Source organism: Patiria miniata, unplaced genomic scaffold, assembly GCF_015706575.1.
Source record: "Patiria miniata isolate m_02_andy unplaced genomic scaffold, ASM1570657v1 HiC_scaffold_20, whole genome shotgun sequence".
In the NCBI taxonomy this organism is placed as follows: domain Eukaryota; kingdom Metazoa; phylum Echinodermata; class Asteroidea; order Valvatida; family Asterinidae; genus Patiria; species Patiria miniata.
In genome coordinates, this window is record NW_024037059.1 from 3,768,924 (window position 1) to 3,789,800 (window position 20,877).

The following is a 20,877-nucleotide window of genomic DNA, read 5'->3' on the forward strand; positions in this document are numbered from 1 at the left end:
ATGTCACAGAACAGAAAGAGTTAAAGATTTACGATTGAGCTGTGAAACAAAAAAAGTGTGTCGTGTGTGGCTTTTTTGGAGTAATTGTGATGGTTTAAGACTAGATATCATCATGTCAACATCAACTTGTGCCATGTGTGATTTAAGCAGTCAGGTGGTCCAAATGAATGTGCCTTTACGTGATATGTATCATCGGATGCATGGTTTTGGCTTGATAGAAGTCACAGCTGTAAGACGGATATCATGAACCAAAGAACTTTCTGTGTTATTTACTCTGCCCGGTACATTCAGTTTTGGGGTCAGTCTGTTTGACATAGGCAGCCTGTTAATCCAAAAAGAGGACAAGAGGGTTTCTGTAGTTGGACAGAAGTCCTGTAATATGGACATCCGAATGGGAAGGAAAGCTCAATCACAAACCTCAAGTAGCAACAAGCTTATCTTGATAATCGGCTGCACCCACGGTCAGAATCAACTTTAGAGAAAAATACAAAAGCTGTCTTGACTATCTTTTTTAGACAGGCTGAGGTTTGTAGCGAGGTCGATGGTGAGCCTGAAGGCAAGGAATTCTAAGATAATGATGTTTCCGGTGTCTGAGATTTCCAGCCTGAGCGGAGGAGGAGGCATCTGCCAATTTCCTAAGGAACCAAGGAATTGCTGTGTTTGTTTCTGCTTTAGATAAAGACTTACGAGGCAAACTTCAAAAGAGGAGTTGGGAAGTATTGTATCAGAATGACAGCTTCTTTTGTTATGCCATCAACCAACCTGTCATGGAGAAACTAATCTCCCGTTCACATAGTATCTTCCCCGTTGACTGTATAAATAATCCGATTTGAAGTTGTCCTTCTCAACCGGTTTACTTCCCGGTTGCGCAAGCTAATGGAGTCAGTTTAGCGTAGTGGCACTTTCCTCGCCTTCCACCGATGAGACCCAGGTTCGAATCCCACCTGGACCAAAATGTGGATGGGTTTTCAGTCTTTATCTGGCTCCGTGGGGTTTTCCCGGAATATTCTTTTGGGGTTTTCCTCCCACCTCTAAAACTGTAATATTGCTTCTCATTGTCTCTTCTCTACAGGTTTCTTTAGGCTTGCGAGCTTGTTGTGAATGTGAACCCTTCAAAAGCAGGCTGTACCCATTATTCAATTTCAGAAGCGATATTAGCATATATTCTTTCTCTTAAATTATATGTTCGTTCATTTCTTGCAGCAGCCACATCGTGTGGCCTTTTGCCTTGTCGTTGGTGAACTTCATTTAAAATTTCAAACGAGAGTTAAATTTATACCTATCGTTAGTTGGCTCAAGTTGGCGCCTATAGATCGAGAGTAGTAAGTTTGCGTGTGAGGTATCGACTCGCCTCTCAACTTGTATGTGTTCATGCCACACGTGTTTCACATTACATGCCACATCACGGCGGATGTATCTGCACATTCGCGATAAAGATCGTTGGCGGAACGAACAACCCGATATGGGTGCGGGTGTCTACGGGTTCGAGAGGAAATATTTTGATTCATTACATTTTGGAACAGCGTTTTCCAGACGCTGCTATAAATTTGTGTTGTTGATATCGAACGAAACATCTGTTAATTGATGATGCGGTTCTGAGAAGGAATCGTTGCTTGTGGCCTCTGGAAAGTATTTCACCTGCGACCTGTTGGCAGTGTTGAGATCCGAAAGGCCTAAAATAGCAACTTCACCGTACTCTGATTGATGATGCTTTCATCATCAAAGGCTCTGGGCAGAAAGCCTTCAACGGGATATAAACGATTTTTGAACGTCGATTGCTTTGTCATGGTTGATCTTTCTCTGGTACAACAAGTTTCCTTGACATGTCTCAACATTCGTTCACTATTCGCATGTGCAGTGCAGAGGTCTAACTGTAGCCCTAGTACGTGTTCAATCCAGAATCCACCTGCTATTTTCTCGTGTTGCAGAGAAACCTTTGATTGAATTTTGGCGTTAACCCCAGTTATCCCCCATCGGGCATTCCACTGTTTGCAGAATGTTGTTGAGGCTTTGCACAGGTGTGCTTATCTCGCCTTATTAGGTCCAGTGGAATGGTTTTAAATTCGTTTGCGCATCGTTATCGGCTGTCATGAAGAGGAAATGTTTCTTTCTCTTGGTCCCTGCTTCAAAAAATATACCTGTCTGCAAATAGAATTCATTTGTGACTGTATCAAAACATGCACCATTTTATAAAAGGTGGCTGTTGGAAAGAAAATACCGTCCCCTGAGGCAGGCGGAGGAATTCAATTGAAAGTCAAGTTAAATGTGATTTTAGTTTATGAAATTCCTTTCCATATCTATATTTTCTTTGTCCGTCGCTGGATAAAAACAACAGACTGCGAAGTTGTCAACACGCCATGTCGATTTGGTACCCAGGAAACACCGCTAGGTACTGACACGAAAACCTTTTTTTTCCTTAAATGGGACATTGACCGAGAAGAACCTGTTGCGATGTATGCCAATTCTGTACATGAAATCAACGGTTTCAGTCACTTTCCTCACCTCCTAAGACTGTGGATTTTTTTGACTGGGCAACTACTGGTAGCAACACCTTCAAATTCAGCATAGCAATGTCCCTTAGGCTAGCTTTGCTTGTTAGTGGTTTCTTGTACTATAGTCAAACAGGCCCATTCTTTTTCGACAAAATACGGGTTCCAGACATCGGGGCACTTCCTACGATTTGGGAGACGATCCACTTCGGCCCATTCCTTCTCGCATCCTTCAGTCCCATCAGTCTTGTCTGGTTATACTTTTTCAATTTCCAGTTTTTGTTTACTTTATGATATATATTTGCATGTTCAAAGACAGTCTTGGACAGATTTGAATTTCCTGTTTTTTGTGACTTCCCAGTTGCATTCTTGATGTAGGAAGTTTTGCTTTGCAAACCATAAAGTTTGTCTGAATGTGAATATGATGCATTTAGCTGATTGTATATGCGGCGTCTCATCATCGATATCTTATATCTTCACTGCTCAGCATCCAATAAAGACGATAGGCTTTTAAATCGACACCTACCGTTCCCCCTTCGTCCCCACCCCTTCGAGATTACAAACACTTTCACAAGTGACTAATCTGCACGTTTCCCCCTCAATTAAATCGTTTCAATGCGATCGGGCGCTAGATCAAGGTGGTACGAAAACCGTATTGAGCAAGCCCGCATGTCAGAGTTCGCACTCAACCTCCAGTCACGAACTTGAGTGTTGAATTCATTTAATATCTTGGACGCCATAAATCATTGTGGTGGATGGTAAAGTTGGAGAGAAGTGGGAATGATTAATTCATTTGCACTTATGAGATTAGCAGTGCGATCTAGCCAGGTCGTTGCCCATACAGCTCACCGTGGTTCTGGTGGAGTTGGCAAAGAGGAAACTCAAACTTTTGGCTTGTAGGCCCATGCATGAAAAGCACAAATATCATAATTGCCTTTATCGTGCACTGCATGCTGTGTAAAGCAGTTGTGTTTTCTCGGTTCTATAGTCTTGTTTGGATCTGGACCCGTGGTACGAAAGGACGTTTGGGGGGGGGGGGGGGAATCGGGATCTCGCACCTAACAATGATAATAATCTACTGTGACAGAAATGGTGATTGGCTAAGCTTATCAACATTGCTCGATTCCAATCTGTAATTCTTTTAAATACGCCTTCAGCACATTCCTATCCACTCTGAGCAATCTTCATTCCTCCATCGATTGAGTGACCACTCTTCTGTAATGCCTTTAAGACGGTTGCCCTTGGACGCAAGGCAAGATACCGGGAGGGCACCGCGCCTCTCCAGGGTGACAAGCTGTTGATTCCCGCGTGGGCCAAGACTGCGGCTCGGACTATGGGTTAAAAAAAGGCCATCGGAAACGCCACAATGAACAACATCCACTGCTTTGCGTATATGTTCAAACTTTCTCAGCCCCTTCTTTTCCCTCCAAGAACTTGAACTGTTCCCCCAGAGAGCAGTGAGTCATCTCGGCACCTGGGGATGCCATATACCCTGTAGTCAATCCTCTGCAATTTTACAGCCACTCCTTTCAGAAAAAAAATCGTTTGCTTCGTTTCAGACAAACATTCTGTGTTTTTGTCAATGTTTGATCATGTTTCATAATAATGAGTGCACACCGTGTATATTTCGTTAGGCTGTAACGCTTCGCAACACGAGGATTTTTTTTACTGTGAATATTTTGACAATCGCTGCACGTAATCCATGCGACGGATGCAGTGAACTTTAAACACAATTGTGTCAACAAAACAAGCGGCTGCGGTGAATGTGTTTAAATAAAAAAAAGATGTATTGCCTTCACGCTCACGTTATATTGAGGACTCTGATTAATAGCTTTTTTCCAAAGGTTGAATTAACCCTATAAATCACTGTCAGCAATGGGTTTTTTTTGTATGTGTCTCATTGACATTGTTACCTTCTGCCTGAGCTCCTGGCTTGAAATTTTCAGGAGGGGCTTATTTGGAATGTATTTGTAATGCACGCAATTCATGTTGTAATAACTGAGATGCAAGTTATGAGCTGTAACACACGTTGCCCACTGCTGATGCAAAATGCTCTCCAGAGTCCAGACCATTATTGACTCCCTACGAGGGTCGATTAATGTTTCTCTTCCTGTGCAGGAGAACCACAAATAGGTCACTATGTGACTGACTGTAAATCACATCGATCATCACATAAACAAAACCCGACATCATGTTTGTGTATATACATGTGACCATATTTCATGTAACTTTCATCGGCTTTCGGAAAACCACTGCACGATGGTTACTGTTATGGGACACGCGAGTTCCTCGACAGAACTGTTGGTTGGGTAAGACCATACAAGCAGGTGAAATGAATGACTAGGCTAGTACTAGGTAAATCTTTGGGTGTAGGCCTAGGCTCAAGCGGAAATAGTGGAATCAAATAAGGATAGCAGTGCCCCTAGGGCGGCCAGAATGATAAACCCAGGGAAGCCTATGTGATGGATACTCCCCAAAAATCTCTAAGAAATAATGCTGGCTCATCCCCATAAATCCACGCTAGTTAGATGAATTGTGACACGCATGGAACTCTCTGAACTTGGTGTATAAGGTCAGTGTAGTTTGGTGTATCAAAAGGGGAAGAAACATGGATCCTATGAGAGTTGCATTCAGATGCCGTCAGATGTCTTGACTAAATAAGGCGAAGCAACCGCCTTATTAAAGGGAAACAGCAAGAATATCTACAGGAAGTTACGCTTGCTCATCCATGATCCAGGGCAGTTTATGAAGTTGCCCATCTTAATAGTTTCAACATCTAGCTCTTGAAGATATATTCAAATGCTGAGACCGTGTTGTAGAAGAGAGATCAGTGTTCTTTCAACAAATCGAAACGAGTTCACATAGGGATGTGTGTGAATTGTTTTCGTTTTTCTGAAAGAACGCACACTTTTTTTGTGATCCGTGGACAGAGCCTTAAAACGGTGGTTGTGTTTAAAATTCCGTAACTTGAAAAGTAATGAGTGATTCGAATGATTTTTGTGCTAAAAGAAAGCTGATGAATTGGGCTTTCATATCCTAGATTTTGAAAGTGCTACATGCAGAACTTCAATAAAATAGTAGTCCCGACATTTGGGTTTCGGGGTTTTTTTTACTCACCCTGTATACAACAAATTGATGAACCACATGGCTCACTTTGGTTATTGCTTAACCTGTTAAAGCTAACGCTACTCCAAATTATGCAGGTACATGTACATGCTTCGCCCTTTTTCACAAGAAGGAGTTGTAAAAGTTAGTACTGGCCTCCGCGAAAAAAAGAAGTAGAAAGGCCATTCTAAATGTGGGCGCAAGGTTCGGTAAACCGAAAGTACAAAGATCATAGAGATATAGTTCCGTTTTCTCTATGATTCAGTGCACCTTCGCACCTGAGGGGGAATGGTTTCACAAGACGGCAGCACACCAATGTAATTTGCACCTATGTGCGAAACCCTTTTCCAACTGGCCGCCGATTATAAAGTTGGCCTTTAGAAGATGCACTGTCAACCAAGTTTTACCTTCGTCGATCAAGAAGCTGTCAGATCGCGCCAGACCGAGAATATCAACGGCAGCTGCTCAAAACTTTCAACAGGCATGCGTCATCTAGCCAGCCGCGATTTCTTGCCCCGTCGATTCGGCGTCCCGTCTGCATTAGTTGATCTGGCTGCAGATTCTATACAGGATTATGTGCTGTGTCGTCAACATCACACGAATTTTCGTTTCCCGCGCTCATGAGTAACTCTTAATTGCTCGCGTAATTTCATTTCGATGAATCACGTCGAGTGAGTTCTCTCTGAATTTGAAAACAACGAGAACGTGCTTTGTAAATTCCTACAAGCACGACGGGAAACCAAACTGCGCATGCGCGGCTCCACCAACACTTTGTAAGCTTAATAACATTTTTGCTTAAATGAAAAAAAATAACAATCATTTAATTATTGCCGAGCATTGAGGCTTCGACTGAAAAATAACAGGTTTTGTTTTACCATCTAGACGCCCAAGCTCACACACACCCTCAATGATTATCTTTCGAGGTCCGTTTTGAACGAGTTAAAGTTATAGACGCTCATCCTCACACACGCCGTGAAACTTATACTTTTATGGTAAAACTGTTGAGGTAAAAAAACGACTTCGTCCTCGGCAAGTGCATGCGAATGAAACCTCGCATTCCTTGGGGGGCTAGCCACCGTCGAAGATTCTTTGTAATCGCTAGCTCCATGGGCATATTCGTTAAAATAGATTCGTTAGTCACACTCGTATAATTATGTCCTAGAGGCACATTAGTCCCAACTTGTGCCTTGCCCGTTCTCAAGGAAATCTGGTTGCGTAAACCTATCTGCTAGGCACATCCAAAATTAGACCATCCGCTTGAGTAAGCCCTGTGGATGCATCTACTGATACCACTTTCAAATACTCTATTTTGCTTGGTCTTTTTGGGAAAGTCTTGAAACTGTTAGTTCGTTAAGCGGAAGATTCAACAATTGCACACATTAAAAAATGATCAAATGTTCACGATATACCTGACTAGATTTGTTAGGGAATGACAGTCTAAAGCATCCTGTAAAAGTGTGGCTTCCGGTGTGCCAACATTTTCAAGAAAAAGTGTATTTTTCCAATGCTGGTCGGCCGGCCAGCGTTGGAGAAAACTGGCTTATTTCAAAAACTGCTTCTAATTACTCATATTTAGTTATTCCGCATTTTCTTTGCAATTGATTACACACTTATGAAGGGGTACAAGCCTGCTAGACTGATGCTCTGACCTTACAATTCCTCTATGTCTGTAAATTGCTTCTTTCATCTTAAGTGCGGTCTGGGAACCAGACTACAAGAGCATGAATGGTTTTCTCGGTTTTTCCAGCATCTACAAGCCCAAAACGTGAAACAAGTCAGTTTAACTAGCTCTATGGTTTAACAACATTTTCAATAACATACTAATCCTCCAAATCCATTTATTCCTGAAAATTGCTTTCCCCTTAATTCTGAGCGCTTGCCTGAACGAGTGCTCCAGGGGGCGTTGCTCTCTCAGTGTTTCCCCTGCCAGGTAAAAGGAAAAAAAATGGGTGCGCGCAGTGAAGTTCATTCCTGCCTACATCAATCATGTCACCCGTTGCCTGACAACGAGCGGGTTGGGTATCCGAGATATGTACCCCCAGACAACATGAAATCAATTTTCTATTTGGAAGAATCCCGCCAATCTACGATGGCCTCTAAGACAGTCAGACTGTTACAACAGGTTTGCTCAGCTCGGCATTGATTTTATTTTCGTTTCGTTTACATCAGCCATCAACTTGTTATTCTCGGAAGAAAATGACGTTAGCAGAAACGACGGGGTTTGTTACTGGTGCTCATATATCTTTCAAGTGGCGTACATAGAGAGACTCGCGTAATTGAATTCAGAAAATCTTATGTCGTTTCTAATCATGTCAGCAGTCTGAATAGCAATTTGAAATTCTAATCGGGCTTGTACTCTAGGATCCTGTGTCGGTCAGTTGATCTGTTTAATTTTTTTTCAGTGTGTACCTGTATCTAAAGTAGGCAACTGTTGCTCACCTCTTTTACCCAACGTAAAGTGCTCTCACTTTTGGGCAAAATCTTCCAAAAAGTTGGTGAATTTGTTCTCAAACCCTTTACCAACTATACAGGAACTGTGAATTCCATACAACTAATGGGATACAATATTATGGTGGCAAGCAGCTTTTTTTCTTATTTTTTTCACACTGAGGGTTTTGACCTCAGTATTGTAACCAAACAATGGAAGTTACCGATATGCGTTGGGCAATCAATTACACTTCATACCAAGAAAAAAAACTTTGCTTGTCGGATCTTGTGACATACCCTCATGGGGTCGAGACCCTTTACCCAAGCCCCCTCGGTTGGGATTATATACCTGTACCCATTGTCCGCATTCCAAGGTATCAAAGCGGCGCGCCTGATAAATGCTAATATTGAATTTCCACGGTTAAGGAAAAGAAAAGGCACCGTCCCCCAGGTAGTGAGATCAGCGGTTTCTTTACGTCAGTGTTTAGCACCAACCTCTGAGGTATACTGGCTTGGATCGGAAGGCATACGTGGGTTGGCTGGCTGACAAAAGTGGGAAGAATTGGCAGAGGTCCAAAGGCATACATACGCCATTCGGGAATTATGGATCGGAGATAGTTTAATCAGAAACTTATCTTAGTAAGAGCGGGGACTTGTCATTGCTGACTATTTTACGTTGGAGTAAGTTTGATCGTTATGTCGGGCTAACAGATAACGAACAAGGGCTATAGGCTCTTGTTTTACCGTGTCAAGACAAATTTTGTTGGACCTGAGCTCGTTGAAACTTTAAACTGCCTTTATGGTTTAGACCTATCTGTAAAACACAGTAAAGAACCATTACCCTACATTCAAGTATTTCAAACACACCTGCTTTGCGCGTTCGTAATGTTGAGGCGCGCGTATATTTCGGCAGCCCTTATTGGTCGAGGGAACATTTTAGTGCGCGCGTACCACCTGGTCGCGCGCGCGTTGAAGTGGCTGCATATTTTGCAATACTCGCCACTGATGTAGGCGGTGATCTTTTAGTGAATGGTCAAAATTCTTTAGGTCGGGTACCTGGTCCTTGTAATGCATTACTCATGCTTCTTCGGTTGCCAATTTTAGCCCATTCGGTAATAAATCTCATTCAGATTATCCCTCGGCTTCCTCTTTCGAGTATGACCTCATTAACCTGAAGTTATTTTTAGGTACAATTCAGATCCCCTACTAATTGGAAGTCCATTGGGAGTCTTCAGTGGACAATGTATTCCCCATAACTTGTAGACTAGTGTGGACACCGTTCGCATGACATGTAGTGACCTATTGCCAATATCCTCGCAACGATTTAAGAACAGTGGCTAGCGCATCCGTATATAACTGCGACTTCATTTCCCAAATATCTTACTTCCAACTTTTAAAGAACACCACTGTGTTGCACATATATAAGCGGTACTGGTTATTATATTGTATTAGAGGCTCAATAATTATAATGCTCAAGAATTCTAATAATTATGCATTCTTTGAATTTTGTGACATTTCAAAAATGAACCCTCCCCCCGTACTTTGGGATGGGCTTATCCTTTATGACAGACATGGACAATGGCCAAAGGTCTTTTGATTTAGTCAGTTGTCAACACGGCTATATGATTCAAACTTTAATTTTAATTAGTCCCTTAGCCAGGGGGTTTGCTACTGACCGTATCAATGTCTGCCTCCAAAAAAGGGTATTGAGAAGGGAACCAAAGTTGACAAGTCTGCCAGCGATTTAGCCTGTTGTTTCTTCCATAGTATGGAGGTTTTCTAGCGTTGTTCTACGGCTCCCTGGTTTAAATCCAGACACGAACAGCATTCCCAAGTATGACAGTAATTATAAGTTTGCCCTTGGGAGTATAATGCAATACTTCATAGTAGACTGGCTCGCTGGATTTTGGAGAACCTCCTACTGTCAAGAAATAATTGAGGATTGCGTAGTCGAAGGTTTTTGGGTGAATTCTTTGGATTTTCTGGCCATTTTTTTAAATGCCTGTCGGATTTGTGTTCCATGTTGTTTGTTTGGTATGACTAATATGATCATTGTCTTCGTTTTAGAGGGGCTGTAGTAATCGTCGTTGGTACTTAATATTTTGGAATGGTACAACTAGCCTCATCATGATGAACTTTGCGGTACGTTGGCTGTGCTGCATGTTTTCCTCGTCCACTATGGATCAACAAGTTGGTGTGAATATTGAGTTTGCACTTTGCAGTCACTCATGAATAGGCCGAAGTTTTATTTTAGTAAATAGTAGTGATCAGCACACATCGGAATATAATACTGTGTGGCCGTTTGAGATGCCCACGTCAAGTGCAGACTCGCAACATGAAATTCAAGTTTTAGGCCCGGTTGCATTTTCTTGGTATAATGTTATCAATATTGATGTAAAAGTAAATTGTAGAATTGAAGACTATATGCAATGACCGTCTAGTACCACGCCATCTATACCCTGGCCCAAGGCTACGCCCACGCACCCGTGAAATGTCAAACACATGTTAAGTGTTGCCGGTCCTACAAAGCCCACGGGGTGTGAACTTCTTTTTAAAAGCTATGACCAAGAGGCTACGGCCGGTCCAGAAAAGTGATATTTGACCCTGCAGAAATCTGTCAATCAGAAAGCCCGGGGCGGTTTGCCAGGCTTCAGATAATTTCCCACAAAGCCAAAATAATCTTCTTATTTAAGTGTCACTCAAATAATATCAGTGCTATGAACTACACTCAGTCAACAAAGGCTTCTCAATAATCCCCATAGCATCTTTTTTTGCACAATCTGAAAGTGCAGTGTGCTAAATATGAGATCCTTGTATCCGCCTATACTAGTGTGAAGTCTAAGTGCTAGTAGGTCGGAAACTGTCGTATATCTTCGTTTCGGTGTCTTGTCTTTCACCAAATTATTTCTTCACAGTCAGCGGACCGAGTCATTTTTATGGGTTATGAAATATATTCTTATTTAAAGATGGATTTGGGTTGGGATGATATAAATCAACATCAGGTTTTGCCCTTCACCGACGTGTAAACACTGTATACTCAGTGTGTTATTGAAATATGTTTTTGTAAATGATATTCTGCAAAGCTCCATTCGGGCACGATACTATGAAGAGTGGAATGATATTTCCTCATATATTATTATCTCAGTCAAAGTACCCTGTCGTCAGAATGTCTAGTTAAGTTTGTTTTAGTCTCCTTCATTGTTTGCATTCTCACTAGATTATTACTTGTCAAATTTATCTGATGTTGAGCCAAATTTATAACAACATACCTATGTTATAAATTGTTTTACCTGCTTCAATATCTCATTCAGTTTATGTCAGCCAAGTTGGCATTTTGAAATGGAAAAATCTAACACGTATGCCAAAAAAGGACCTTTGATCTTATTAACCCAAATAAACGTCCATTTCCTCAAAAATTCTCAAGTCCTTGGCAAACATTTGAACCTTTTATTATAGCCAGCCAGATTTCTGTTTCCTCTAGACTGTATTATTAGACTAACACCACATTCAGAGTAATCAGTCCCGCACTTTTGAATGGTATCGAGATCTCGTATGTCAACAAACCGAGGCGCAGTGTGCCGAGGGGGCGGGGGGGGGGGATGCTGAGCGGCGTCTGGCCCGACGACCGCCTCTTCAGCCCTCACCGTCGTGATGGGTCGATACGCGCAGTTGACAGACGAACTCCATGGAGTTGGTGCAAACTCGTGGACCCACTTCTCCCCCTCTCATCCGACAGAAATCAGGCGGCTCTTTCAGCTCAAGCGATACATTTACCCAAACAATCTTGCTAATTGTAAGGGGGCCGACCCTGAGGTCGCCCCGGCCCCGCAGAGGTCGCTGACCTGACAAACACCTACCCATTTTCTCCGGTGTGGGGTTCAGGGAGGTGACGTGTTGGAAAAGGGATGGCTTAATGTTTGCTCTTGGATGTTGTTTCCCGACACAGGTACCCGGGAATATTTTATATCGAACTGTAAGCTCCAGTACTCAAGTTGTGGCCCCTCTAACAATATACTAACCAATATATTGGTTCCTTTATATCTGTTGGGGCTTTCTTGAGTTTTACAACGTACATGTACCAGTGCAATAGATTTAGAACAGCGACGTTGATTTGAACAACCTACGATGGATTCTGCTGATGATGGTCATAACATACTGATCGAAACGTCGACCTTCTAGGTCTCAGAACCATGCCTTTTCTATTTTAGATTCTCACTTCACATTGAGCATTCTATTTCCATGCATTTAATATCCGAAAAATTATCCCCCAAGCTGCACACTCAACCATACAGCCCCAAATCTCATTTAGCTTAAGGTTCAATGTCTGATGTGTTGAGCTTGACCAAAAACTTCGACATCTGCGACTTTCTGGCATGGTATTACTAAACACAGCATGCAACACAGCGGCCTTCATATCGTCACGTACTGGAGCACTTTCAAGTACACTCTCGTTGCAGCCTTGGCATACGATAAACTGATCGTATGTCTTGATCTATGATTTGTTGTTTTATTTTGGCGCAGTCGACATTCTGATTAAACTACATTAAATCATGGGCAGTATGCTCTACCATGCACCTGTCATCGGCTCTTCAAAAATTGTATCCATAGATTCCGCATTTGAATCTGAATATAGCTCAAACCACATGATGCTAAGCAAGTGCTGCTTTCCCTAAATGAAATCATTGGAATTTATAATTTGTCTCTCTGCGTTTCTCTACAGGAGCGTATTTCCTCTTAGCAAATTTCAATCACATTAGAGAGTAGCATTTGATTCTCCCGCTGTTCTTTCCTTGCACCACAGAAAATACAGCACTTACCCGTAAGTTGTGACATTGTGAGAGTTTTTCGAAACCACGGCTACTGCGTTTCCGGCTTCAAAATCATTTCGAAGCCTTGAAACCCAAACCAAATGGACATTTGTTGTCTAATTGTTGGCATATTATTGAACACTTGGTGTACCTGTTCCTGATAACATAACATGGACCTATGATATTGAGCCGGAGCCGCCCTCAAGCAGCTTGAAGCTGTCTTTGTAGCCGATTCCTGAGCGAAGCCGAAGTTTAGAAACGTGAGTTTGAAAACATTAAAACGTGGGAGAATTTGGCGGCCTTTTCCCTGTTATGCTACCCCCGATGCTCTTGCCTTTGGCACCCTGCAGTCAACGTCCTCAACTCTGCCCGAGACTCTACACCATTATCTGTCCTAGCATCACCGTATCATGACAGAACAGGCCCTAATTTAGCCTCAAATACTGACTACCTTGCTTGAACCTAAAATCTCAGCCGGTACAAACACGGGGCAGCAAGGTCTGCCTGGCCCGCATTAGTTATCTAGTAAACGACTGCTCGTGCAAAGGTTCCTACCGGGAAGCTGAAATTAATGTCACGGCCAGACGAATCCGTCTGAGGCATTAAATACCCGGCCCACCTGTTGACCTCGACCCGTGTGGATCAACGTTATCTTTCTTCCCGAGTCTTTTCACTGGATCCCATTGTTTTAAGTCATTCATATCCTGCTTCCCTAAGTTGGAGGAGATGTGTAAGATCAGTCTTAGAAGCTCGTAAATTTAATTGGGTCTTTGAACAAAATTGGTTTCAACTTTCAATTAGAGTCACGAACCTTTTTCCGATGTATTTAAGACGAAGAATGAGAAGTGAGATACCATACACTCTTTTCATTCAACATGTCAACTATGCGGAAAACACACACCGACAGTTTTGGCTTTCAACTAGACTCGCATTCCATTATTGTTTGTTAGTAAGAGTTAGTTCTACTGATTTCACGTTGCACGCTGCTTGATCCTAAATCATCTTCGAATCACGATGACGCGAACGCAATAATCCAATTCCAAACAGGTGAAAACTTTAATGACTTAATAATTGCATCTTGGTATCTCTTGTCTTGCCGAAGGTACTCAACCATTTTCGATTCTGACTTCAGCATCGTGTTTTTTGCTGCTACAGTCAAAGCGAACTACCGACAAGGTCACATAACGTCACCTAATATCGGAACAATTTGGTTACCACGAACAATGTCATTGGCGATTGATTGCTTCCTGCAGTGTCCAGTTAATGGCCTTTAAAAGGTGCAGCAACCCAAGGCCTTTGTATGTACGAGAACCATTAGGACTAGGAGGATATGCGTGCAGTACATGAAATTTCAGAGCATGAGTTCAAGAGCCTTTCCGCAATATGATACCTTTGGAGCAGGTGTAGCTTTCCATGGGTACCTGATTTGCTTTACTGCCTATCCCCAACAATTGAGTAATGTTTAAATGTTTATTGTCACAATGTATCTTTCAAAAACTTGAGTATAGGAGACAATTGTTAATAAGTTTCAGGAGAAAACTATTAATAAGTTAAAGGAGACAACTGAACATAGGTCCTGTCTTATTGTTAAAAGAGATGCGTAGTCCATTGGCAAGTGAGTTTTATTTCCGGAAAACAAATTCCAGCTCTTTCGAGTTTTGCTTTTGCTGAACAGCGATGTTCCAGTGAATCCAGTCACTATTGGACGTGTTTATGTGACCTCATTTTGTGCGAACCCAAGTTTAGTGGATTCCTCAAATCCCTCCGTACGAGAACAACAGAAAGTCGAATGTACTTGTTGGGGTCAAAGTTCTGTCAAAGCACACTTTTGTAAGAATCCCCCCGTCGGAATCATACAGCCACTTTATGGCTGCCACAAAGTACCAGCCGACCCCATCATACTGCCAGTGCTTTGAGTGATAGGAACCAGCCGTGGTCAAAAAAATCCACCAGAAAAAAACCCAAAACAACATTGTGCATGTCGCTAATAGGTCTCTAAAAAAGTCTTCGAGGGATGTAATTGTAAATAGGGTTCAAAAAGTCACGTCTGGCAACCTGTGAGAAAAGCACCTTTTAACCGTCCCGAATTATTTGATATAATAACCCATTTCCAAGTTTGTGCTATTTTCTGCCCGAGTGTTTTTCCTCCAGACTTGGCCAGAGTCTGTTATTTTATTTCAGGAGGGTTCACTTCTTTCCTCCGCTAAGTGCCTTCACGAAACTGAGCTGTTGGTCTCCCGACCAGAGCAGTGTGGTTTTAAGCAAACAGGAACTGGCCTGCTTCTCATTCAGTAACTGTTAAAGACACCTTACCATGTTGAGCACGCTAACAGCTATCAATCCCTCTCTACTAATTTCGTTACTTGATTCGATCAGATTCAGTTGACCTCTTTAAAAATGTTGTATACATGAATGTTGTCACAGAGGACTTAAAATGGTAAACAGGATGCTCGACAGTTACCCGCTCACTAAATCCCTGATGGACTCTATATTCCCTGTTGGAATAAACACAGAGTGCAAACACTGCGTGGGTTTGTCCGAACTAATTAAAACATGATTTTACTTGCATTAGTTGCGATCCTCAGTTTGTCGTTCCAAGCAAAATAATATGGAAGAGTAACTGTGATGGCGTCTGCTGTCACTCCATAAGAAACATCAAGAAGAGTTGAATGGATGCGCCACACTCCCGAAGGATTTTCTGACTTAGGATATTTCCCCTTTGCCGTAAATTCTGGACTTCCCTAACGAGATTCAAACACTTGAAATAACTTGCGATAAAGATTAGATAAAGATTGCTGCGCTTCCTTGGTAGTAAATCCTGCCTGTGCATCTTCAAACCACAGAGCAGTCTGTTCTTAATTATAAAGTGTTACATGTGTTGATTGTTTTGCTTTTTGATGCCGATAACTAAGGAATTGATTTAAGACCTAATTATAGTAGAGGTGAGGCTGCATCCTTTCTCGCAAAAACTTAGATAATTCATTTTCTTAATGATACGCGTGTCCAAATTGTGTCCTTCCGCTCATTAATGGTTGTACCACTTTCAACATCAAGTTTTGATTAGCGATCTAATTTTTCAACAAGTTTTTAGTCCATGAGGTATACAACTCTGAGAAACTTTACCCTTTCCTCCTGCTCAACCTCTTCGTATCTTGATGACACTCTCATGAAGAATGTGCCTCTTAGTTGAGAAAAGTAGCACTTGAAAGGTCTCCCCTTGACCACAATGTTGTCAGATGAAGATAACCGTATTTCCAGAAACATAATCATTCATTCTTAACATTCTTTGTGTCCTTTATCTTTCTTTTTTTTAGACGTCAATGAATGCAGTAGCCGGCCTTGCCAGCACCGCTGCATGAACACCATGGGCAGCTACCGGTGCTACTGTGAAGAGGGCTACACGCTCCGGAGCGATAAGAGCTCTTGCATGTGTAAGTATGTTTATGATATCAAACTAAGCACTTCAAAGTTCCGTCAAGGCCTCTCAATTCATGATCGTGCATCACATGAATACGTTTTGAAAGGTAAATGAAGGGAAGAACTTGCCTTAGTCAGGTACCTATTTGGTTATTCATATTTTGTTAAAGATAAAATGCAAGGATTTTTTTGGAGCAGATCTGGTGTTTTTGTTCATTTTAATCATGGAACTGTTAAACGCTTTTAACCGGAACCCGCTTTCTGTGGGGCCTGACAGTTTCAAAAGTCTGAAAGTGTCTTTTTGACACGGAAAAGTGTCATTTTGACACGAAAAAAAGTGTCGTTTCGACCCCAGAAAAGTGTCATTTTTGACACGGAAAAGTGCCATTTTGACCCGGCAAAGTATCATTTGAGGCCCGAAAAGGTGTCATTTTTGACACGGAAAAATGCCATTTTGACCCGGAAAAGTGTCACTTTTGACACCGAAAAGTGTCACTTTTGACACGGAAAAATGTCAGGCCCCACAACAAAACCCAGTTCCGGTTCAAATCTGACCGGCACGTTTTAGAGTACACACTTTCGTTCCGGTGCCACAATGTCACATGTCTTCTCGTTCATAAAACAAGTAATGCTTGTCGGCAAAATGTCATACAAAGTAAAACGGAAAGTGATTTCCCAATTTAGCAAGTAGTTAAACCACCACGTGGTTTAAACTTTACGAAAACAACCCCTTTGTAGTATGTTTCAACCGACATCGTATCTACCTACAATCCTGAAATAAAGAAAACATTTTTAATTGAATGAAAACAGTGTAATGTGGATTTAATTTTGGTTGCCTCAACATACAGGGACCGATTAGGTTCCCTCAAAACAGCAATACTGGGAAAAACAGAGCAATTTTCAACATAAACAGCCAATGTGAAAGGACAGGGCCAGGTGTTTCCTTCTGCAATTTTTGTTTTTGATCACGGTAAAAAATGTCGGACAGGCTAATCTATCCGTCAAAGTGCAATTTCGGCAGAGCGAGTCTGACAGAGGCAACGCAGCCACTCAATTCCTGCAGGCCTGTCACAGAAAATTGAACAGGTCATGATGTGAAATTAAATAATGTAAACAGATTACAGACTGGAGGTTTTATTTCGCTGTTCTGTTCAGTAACACGACCAATGACATTTTAGTCAGGCGATGTTCAAGTTAAAGCAACCCAGCTGTGAGCACAATCGTTTGCCGTTATTTTTTATTGTGATTGATCTTTTTCGTTACAAAATAAATTGAGAAAAGCTTGAAAGTAAGAAGGTTATTTTTTAATTGAGTAGCGGACTTGTTCTACCGATCGATCGTCTGTAGGACAGATCAGGAAATGCTAAAATGAAATTCCGCTGAGATTTGAACTTAATAAGCTTCGTAATGAATATTGTCAATCATGCAGTTCCTTTTGATTACATAAACAATCAACCACACGACATCAATCATTCTTTTTTGTTTCAAGGTACATTCGACACTTCAAAGTCACTAAAAAGGTCACCGTTGAGCATCGTTTGTTTTTACCCATTAGAACGGACAAACAAAAAACATGCCAATATGTATTTTTGTTTTCGCTCGGGACTTTGGAACATTAGCAATATTAACAATATCATCAAGCGTGCAATTCCTTTTTTAATTAATTAAACAATCATTTACCAGGCGACGTCAATCAATCGTGATTTTTCAAGGTACATTTGACACCTCCTCTTTAATAAATGACTGTGATCCCGTAGCGTATCCCGCAAGTGCCAAAGACGCCCTTCAGTTTAATTAATTAGGCAATCATTTACCAGTTCCTATCAATCAAATGTCATCTCCAAGGTACATTGAGGCCGGACGACATTGAGGTCTCATAGTTTGGAGCAGTTGTAAAAACACCAATGTCTCACTACCCGAAGGCTTCATTTGTATCTTGTCAAGTCACAGTTGGCAAGTCTTATGAGCTGCATGCATAGTCTCCAAATTGGAAAAATAAATAAGATTTGTATCTTTTTCTTCTTTTTTGATTGCACGCATAGCCAATCTTACGAGACGTGTTACACCGCTGACCTTATATTGGCGAGATTATTACATGGAGGAAACTCTCTGAAGCAAATCCTTTGCCATATTGCGAATGCTAAGCATTGGGCCGGAACTGAAAGTTTTAACCCGATTTTAAGGATATGTGTCGTTACATTTTTGAAATTACAAAGAATGTGTCCTCTTACACCTGCTCCGAAATTTGACTGGTGTGTTTGAGTGTTAGGACCTACTTTGTAATTGATTGGTAGTCAAACAAACTTGAGCCTTCGTTTGGAGAAAATGGTTCTCAGTATATATACAACAACTTCAAGTTTTAGCCCCATTTTAACAACTTAGGCCAATTTCAAGGAGTTTGCAAAACAGTAATTGCAAAAAAAAAATGACGAAGATTTGATTAGGTGTGATTCTGTCCTGTGTCTTGATTTCAACAAGCTCTCAGTCTTAGCTGATAGGTTTTCCATTTGAATTTGATGAGAGTTAGGCATCTTCGTCCAGGTACCTCGGTATACAGACCGAGGAGCTCGGCGTGACATCGTAACGGTTGGTCTGTATCAACCCAAGATAATTTTAATTAAGATACCCAGGCCCGAAACCCGGGAGTTTTATTAAACACAAACCGGATGACTGGCTTTCGGGTTTAAAGGAAAAAATAAACATAGTATATATCTTCAGTCCTTGTTAAACAAGGCATTTCAAGAAAAAAAATTATATTTATTTTTAAGGATGTAAACCGTAATGTGGTCTCGCTTAAAAGGTCTTCTTAAAAACAACTTTATGCATAAAACCTTTATATAGCAATTAAAAGTTGTGGACTTAAGCTGACAGGCAAGTCTACCAGAAAATCGTTTTCTACCAGTGGAGGTTAATTCTGGGTACAGAACCGGTGCGTCCAAGCATAAAGCTGGGTCCTAACTCTATATATAGTTGAAGTTAAAGTTTTACAGCTTCTTGACAGTCGACACGAATTGTTTGTCGCTTCGCAGATTCTAAATCTGTCAGCAAATTCAAATTACAGACGCTCGGCTGGCACCAAAGGGAACGCCGCGAGTAAAGGTGCCAGTGATGTCTTGCGCCTGAACTTCGGATTCGACGGTCGTTTCTTTGAAACTGCGCATTTCCCTCCAAGTAATAGTCTGCACTAATTGCAAGTAAATTAGTGATAAATTGAGGCCTTGGGGAAGCCTGAATGCGTTCACAAAGTCTCTACTGTTCCAGACGGTATTTATATCCAGGAGCTCATCTCTGATTTCAATTCTATTATCAGAATTTAAAAAAAAAATTAGCAAAAGCTAAGCAAAACTGTCAGAGTGCATATAACATTCGTGAATCGATTCACAATGGCTTCAGGTATCTGATCTACTCGATGGGCCAGATTTGCCAAGTCATTGGAGTTACAGGGTAATCCTATACGACAGCACTGCCCGGTTAACAAGAAACCGTCAGTCATTGAGTCAGTTATAGTCACTGAGATAAGTACAAAGAGGACACTTGACTGACCCTCTTTGACCGAGAAAACTCAACATGGATTTTGTTACTGCTCGGAGACCTAGTGCTAGGAAAATGTGTGGTTGGCGCCACATTCTCACATTTCAATTTCATCTGACGGTCGTGCCCTAAGGGTACGAACAAATTGTTTTTCTATCGCTCAGAGTAAACGCACGTTTTGACATGATGGAATGTCAACCGGTTCTACCACGTAGGTCTTCTTCACGCCTAGTCGTTATGTAAATCCCTACCGCAACATTCATGTTGTGAGGGCTGGAAGTGCAGCCGAACCCTCCAGCCAACAATCCCTCCCCTGAGTTAGATCAGAGCACGCCGTGATGGGACCCAGCAAGTATGTAACAAGTCTTCCCGCGGGAACAGTTCACCGTATTAAATGTGCCGTTGATGTCTCTCTCCTTTTTGTTCTCGTTGTACGCGTTAGGGGTGAACCTCAGACATTTAATGGGAGGTCCCAGTGGACACGATGGGTGTAATTGAGAGCCTGGCTTGCATCGTTACTCGCACCTGGCGGGCTTAGATGTTTCCCGCGGGGGCGTAAATGCATCTCTGGTCGGCCACTGCAGTACCAAGAAATTCCCATCGAATACACATTCCTATTTGAAAAAAAAATTGGTACAATTTTAAACAGTTGTGACAGTTTGTTGAAATTGACCGGCTCGATCACGCCTGGTCGGATCAAACAGGAAAATGTATTATATTACACCACAATGTATAAACTGTAAAGACACTTACATAGGACCAAGGGAGGCCCATTAAGTGTTATAATACCAACAGGAAATGTGGTTAAGTTCTCAGTCGCGGTTGTGATATCTCGGAATTATATTTTTCTTTAGCAAAGCGAGTGTGACGGCGTTTACAACCTCGCTTGGTATCCCTGGACGATTCTATAATGAAGCTGCATTTAATGCTTTTCCCAGGTGGAAGCAGCTTGCTGGATTGGGCTCTTTTTTCCCCAGATGCTTTCGACACAAAGCAATACCACTTTTTTGTCTATCGTGATTTTGGCTAGGTTGTTGTTTTCGAAACTTGAAATCACTGGTCCTTGCGATAATGCACTTCACTTGATTTTCAGAATAGGC

At 41.7% G+C, this 20,877-nt stretch overlaps 1 protein-coding gene across 1 annotated transcript in view; it reads left to right on the forward strand.

The window, feature by feature from the left end:
• LOC119728478 overlaps positions 1–20,877 on the forward strand; it is a 75,718-nt gene that overhangs the window by 17,246 nt on the left and 37,595 nt on the right. Inside the window, exon 4 of the mRNA XM_038200736.1 lies at positions 16,144–16,260. Within this exon, the coding sequence (XP_038056664.1) occupies positions 16,144–16,260 (117 nt within the window). The remainder of the gene's footprint in view (positions 1–16,143; positions 16,261–20,877) is intronic.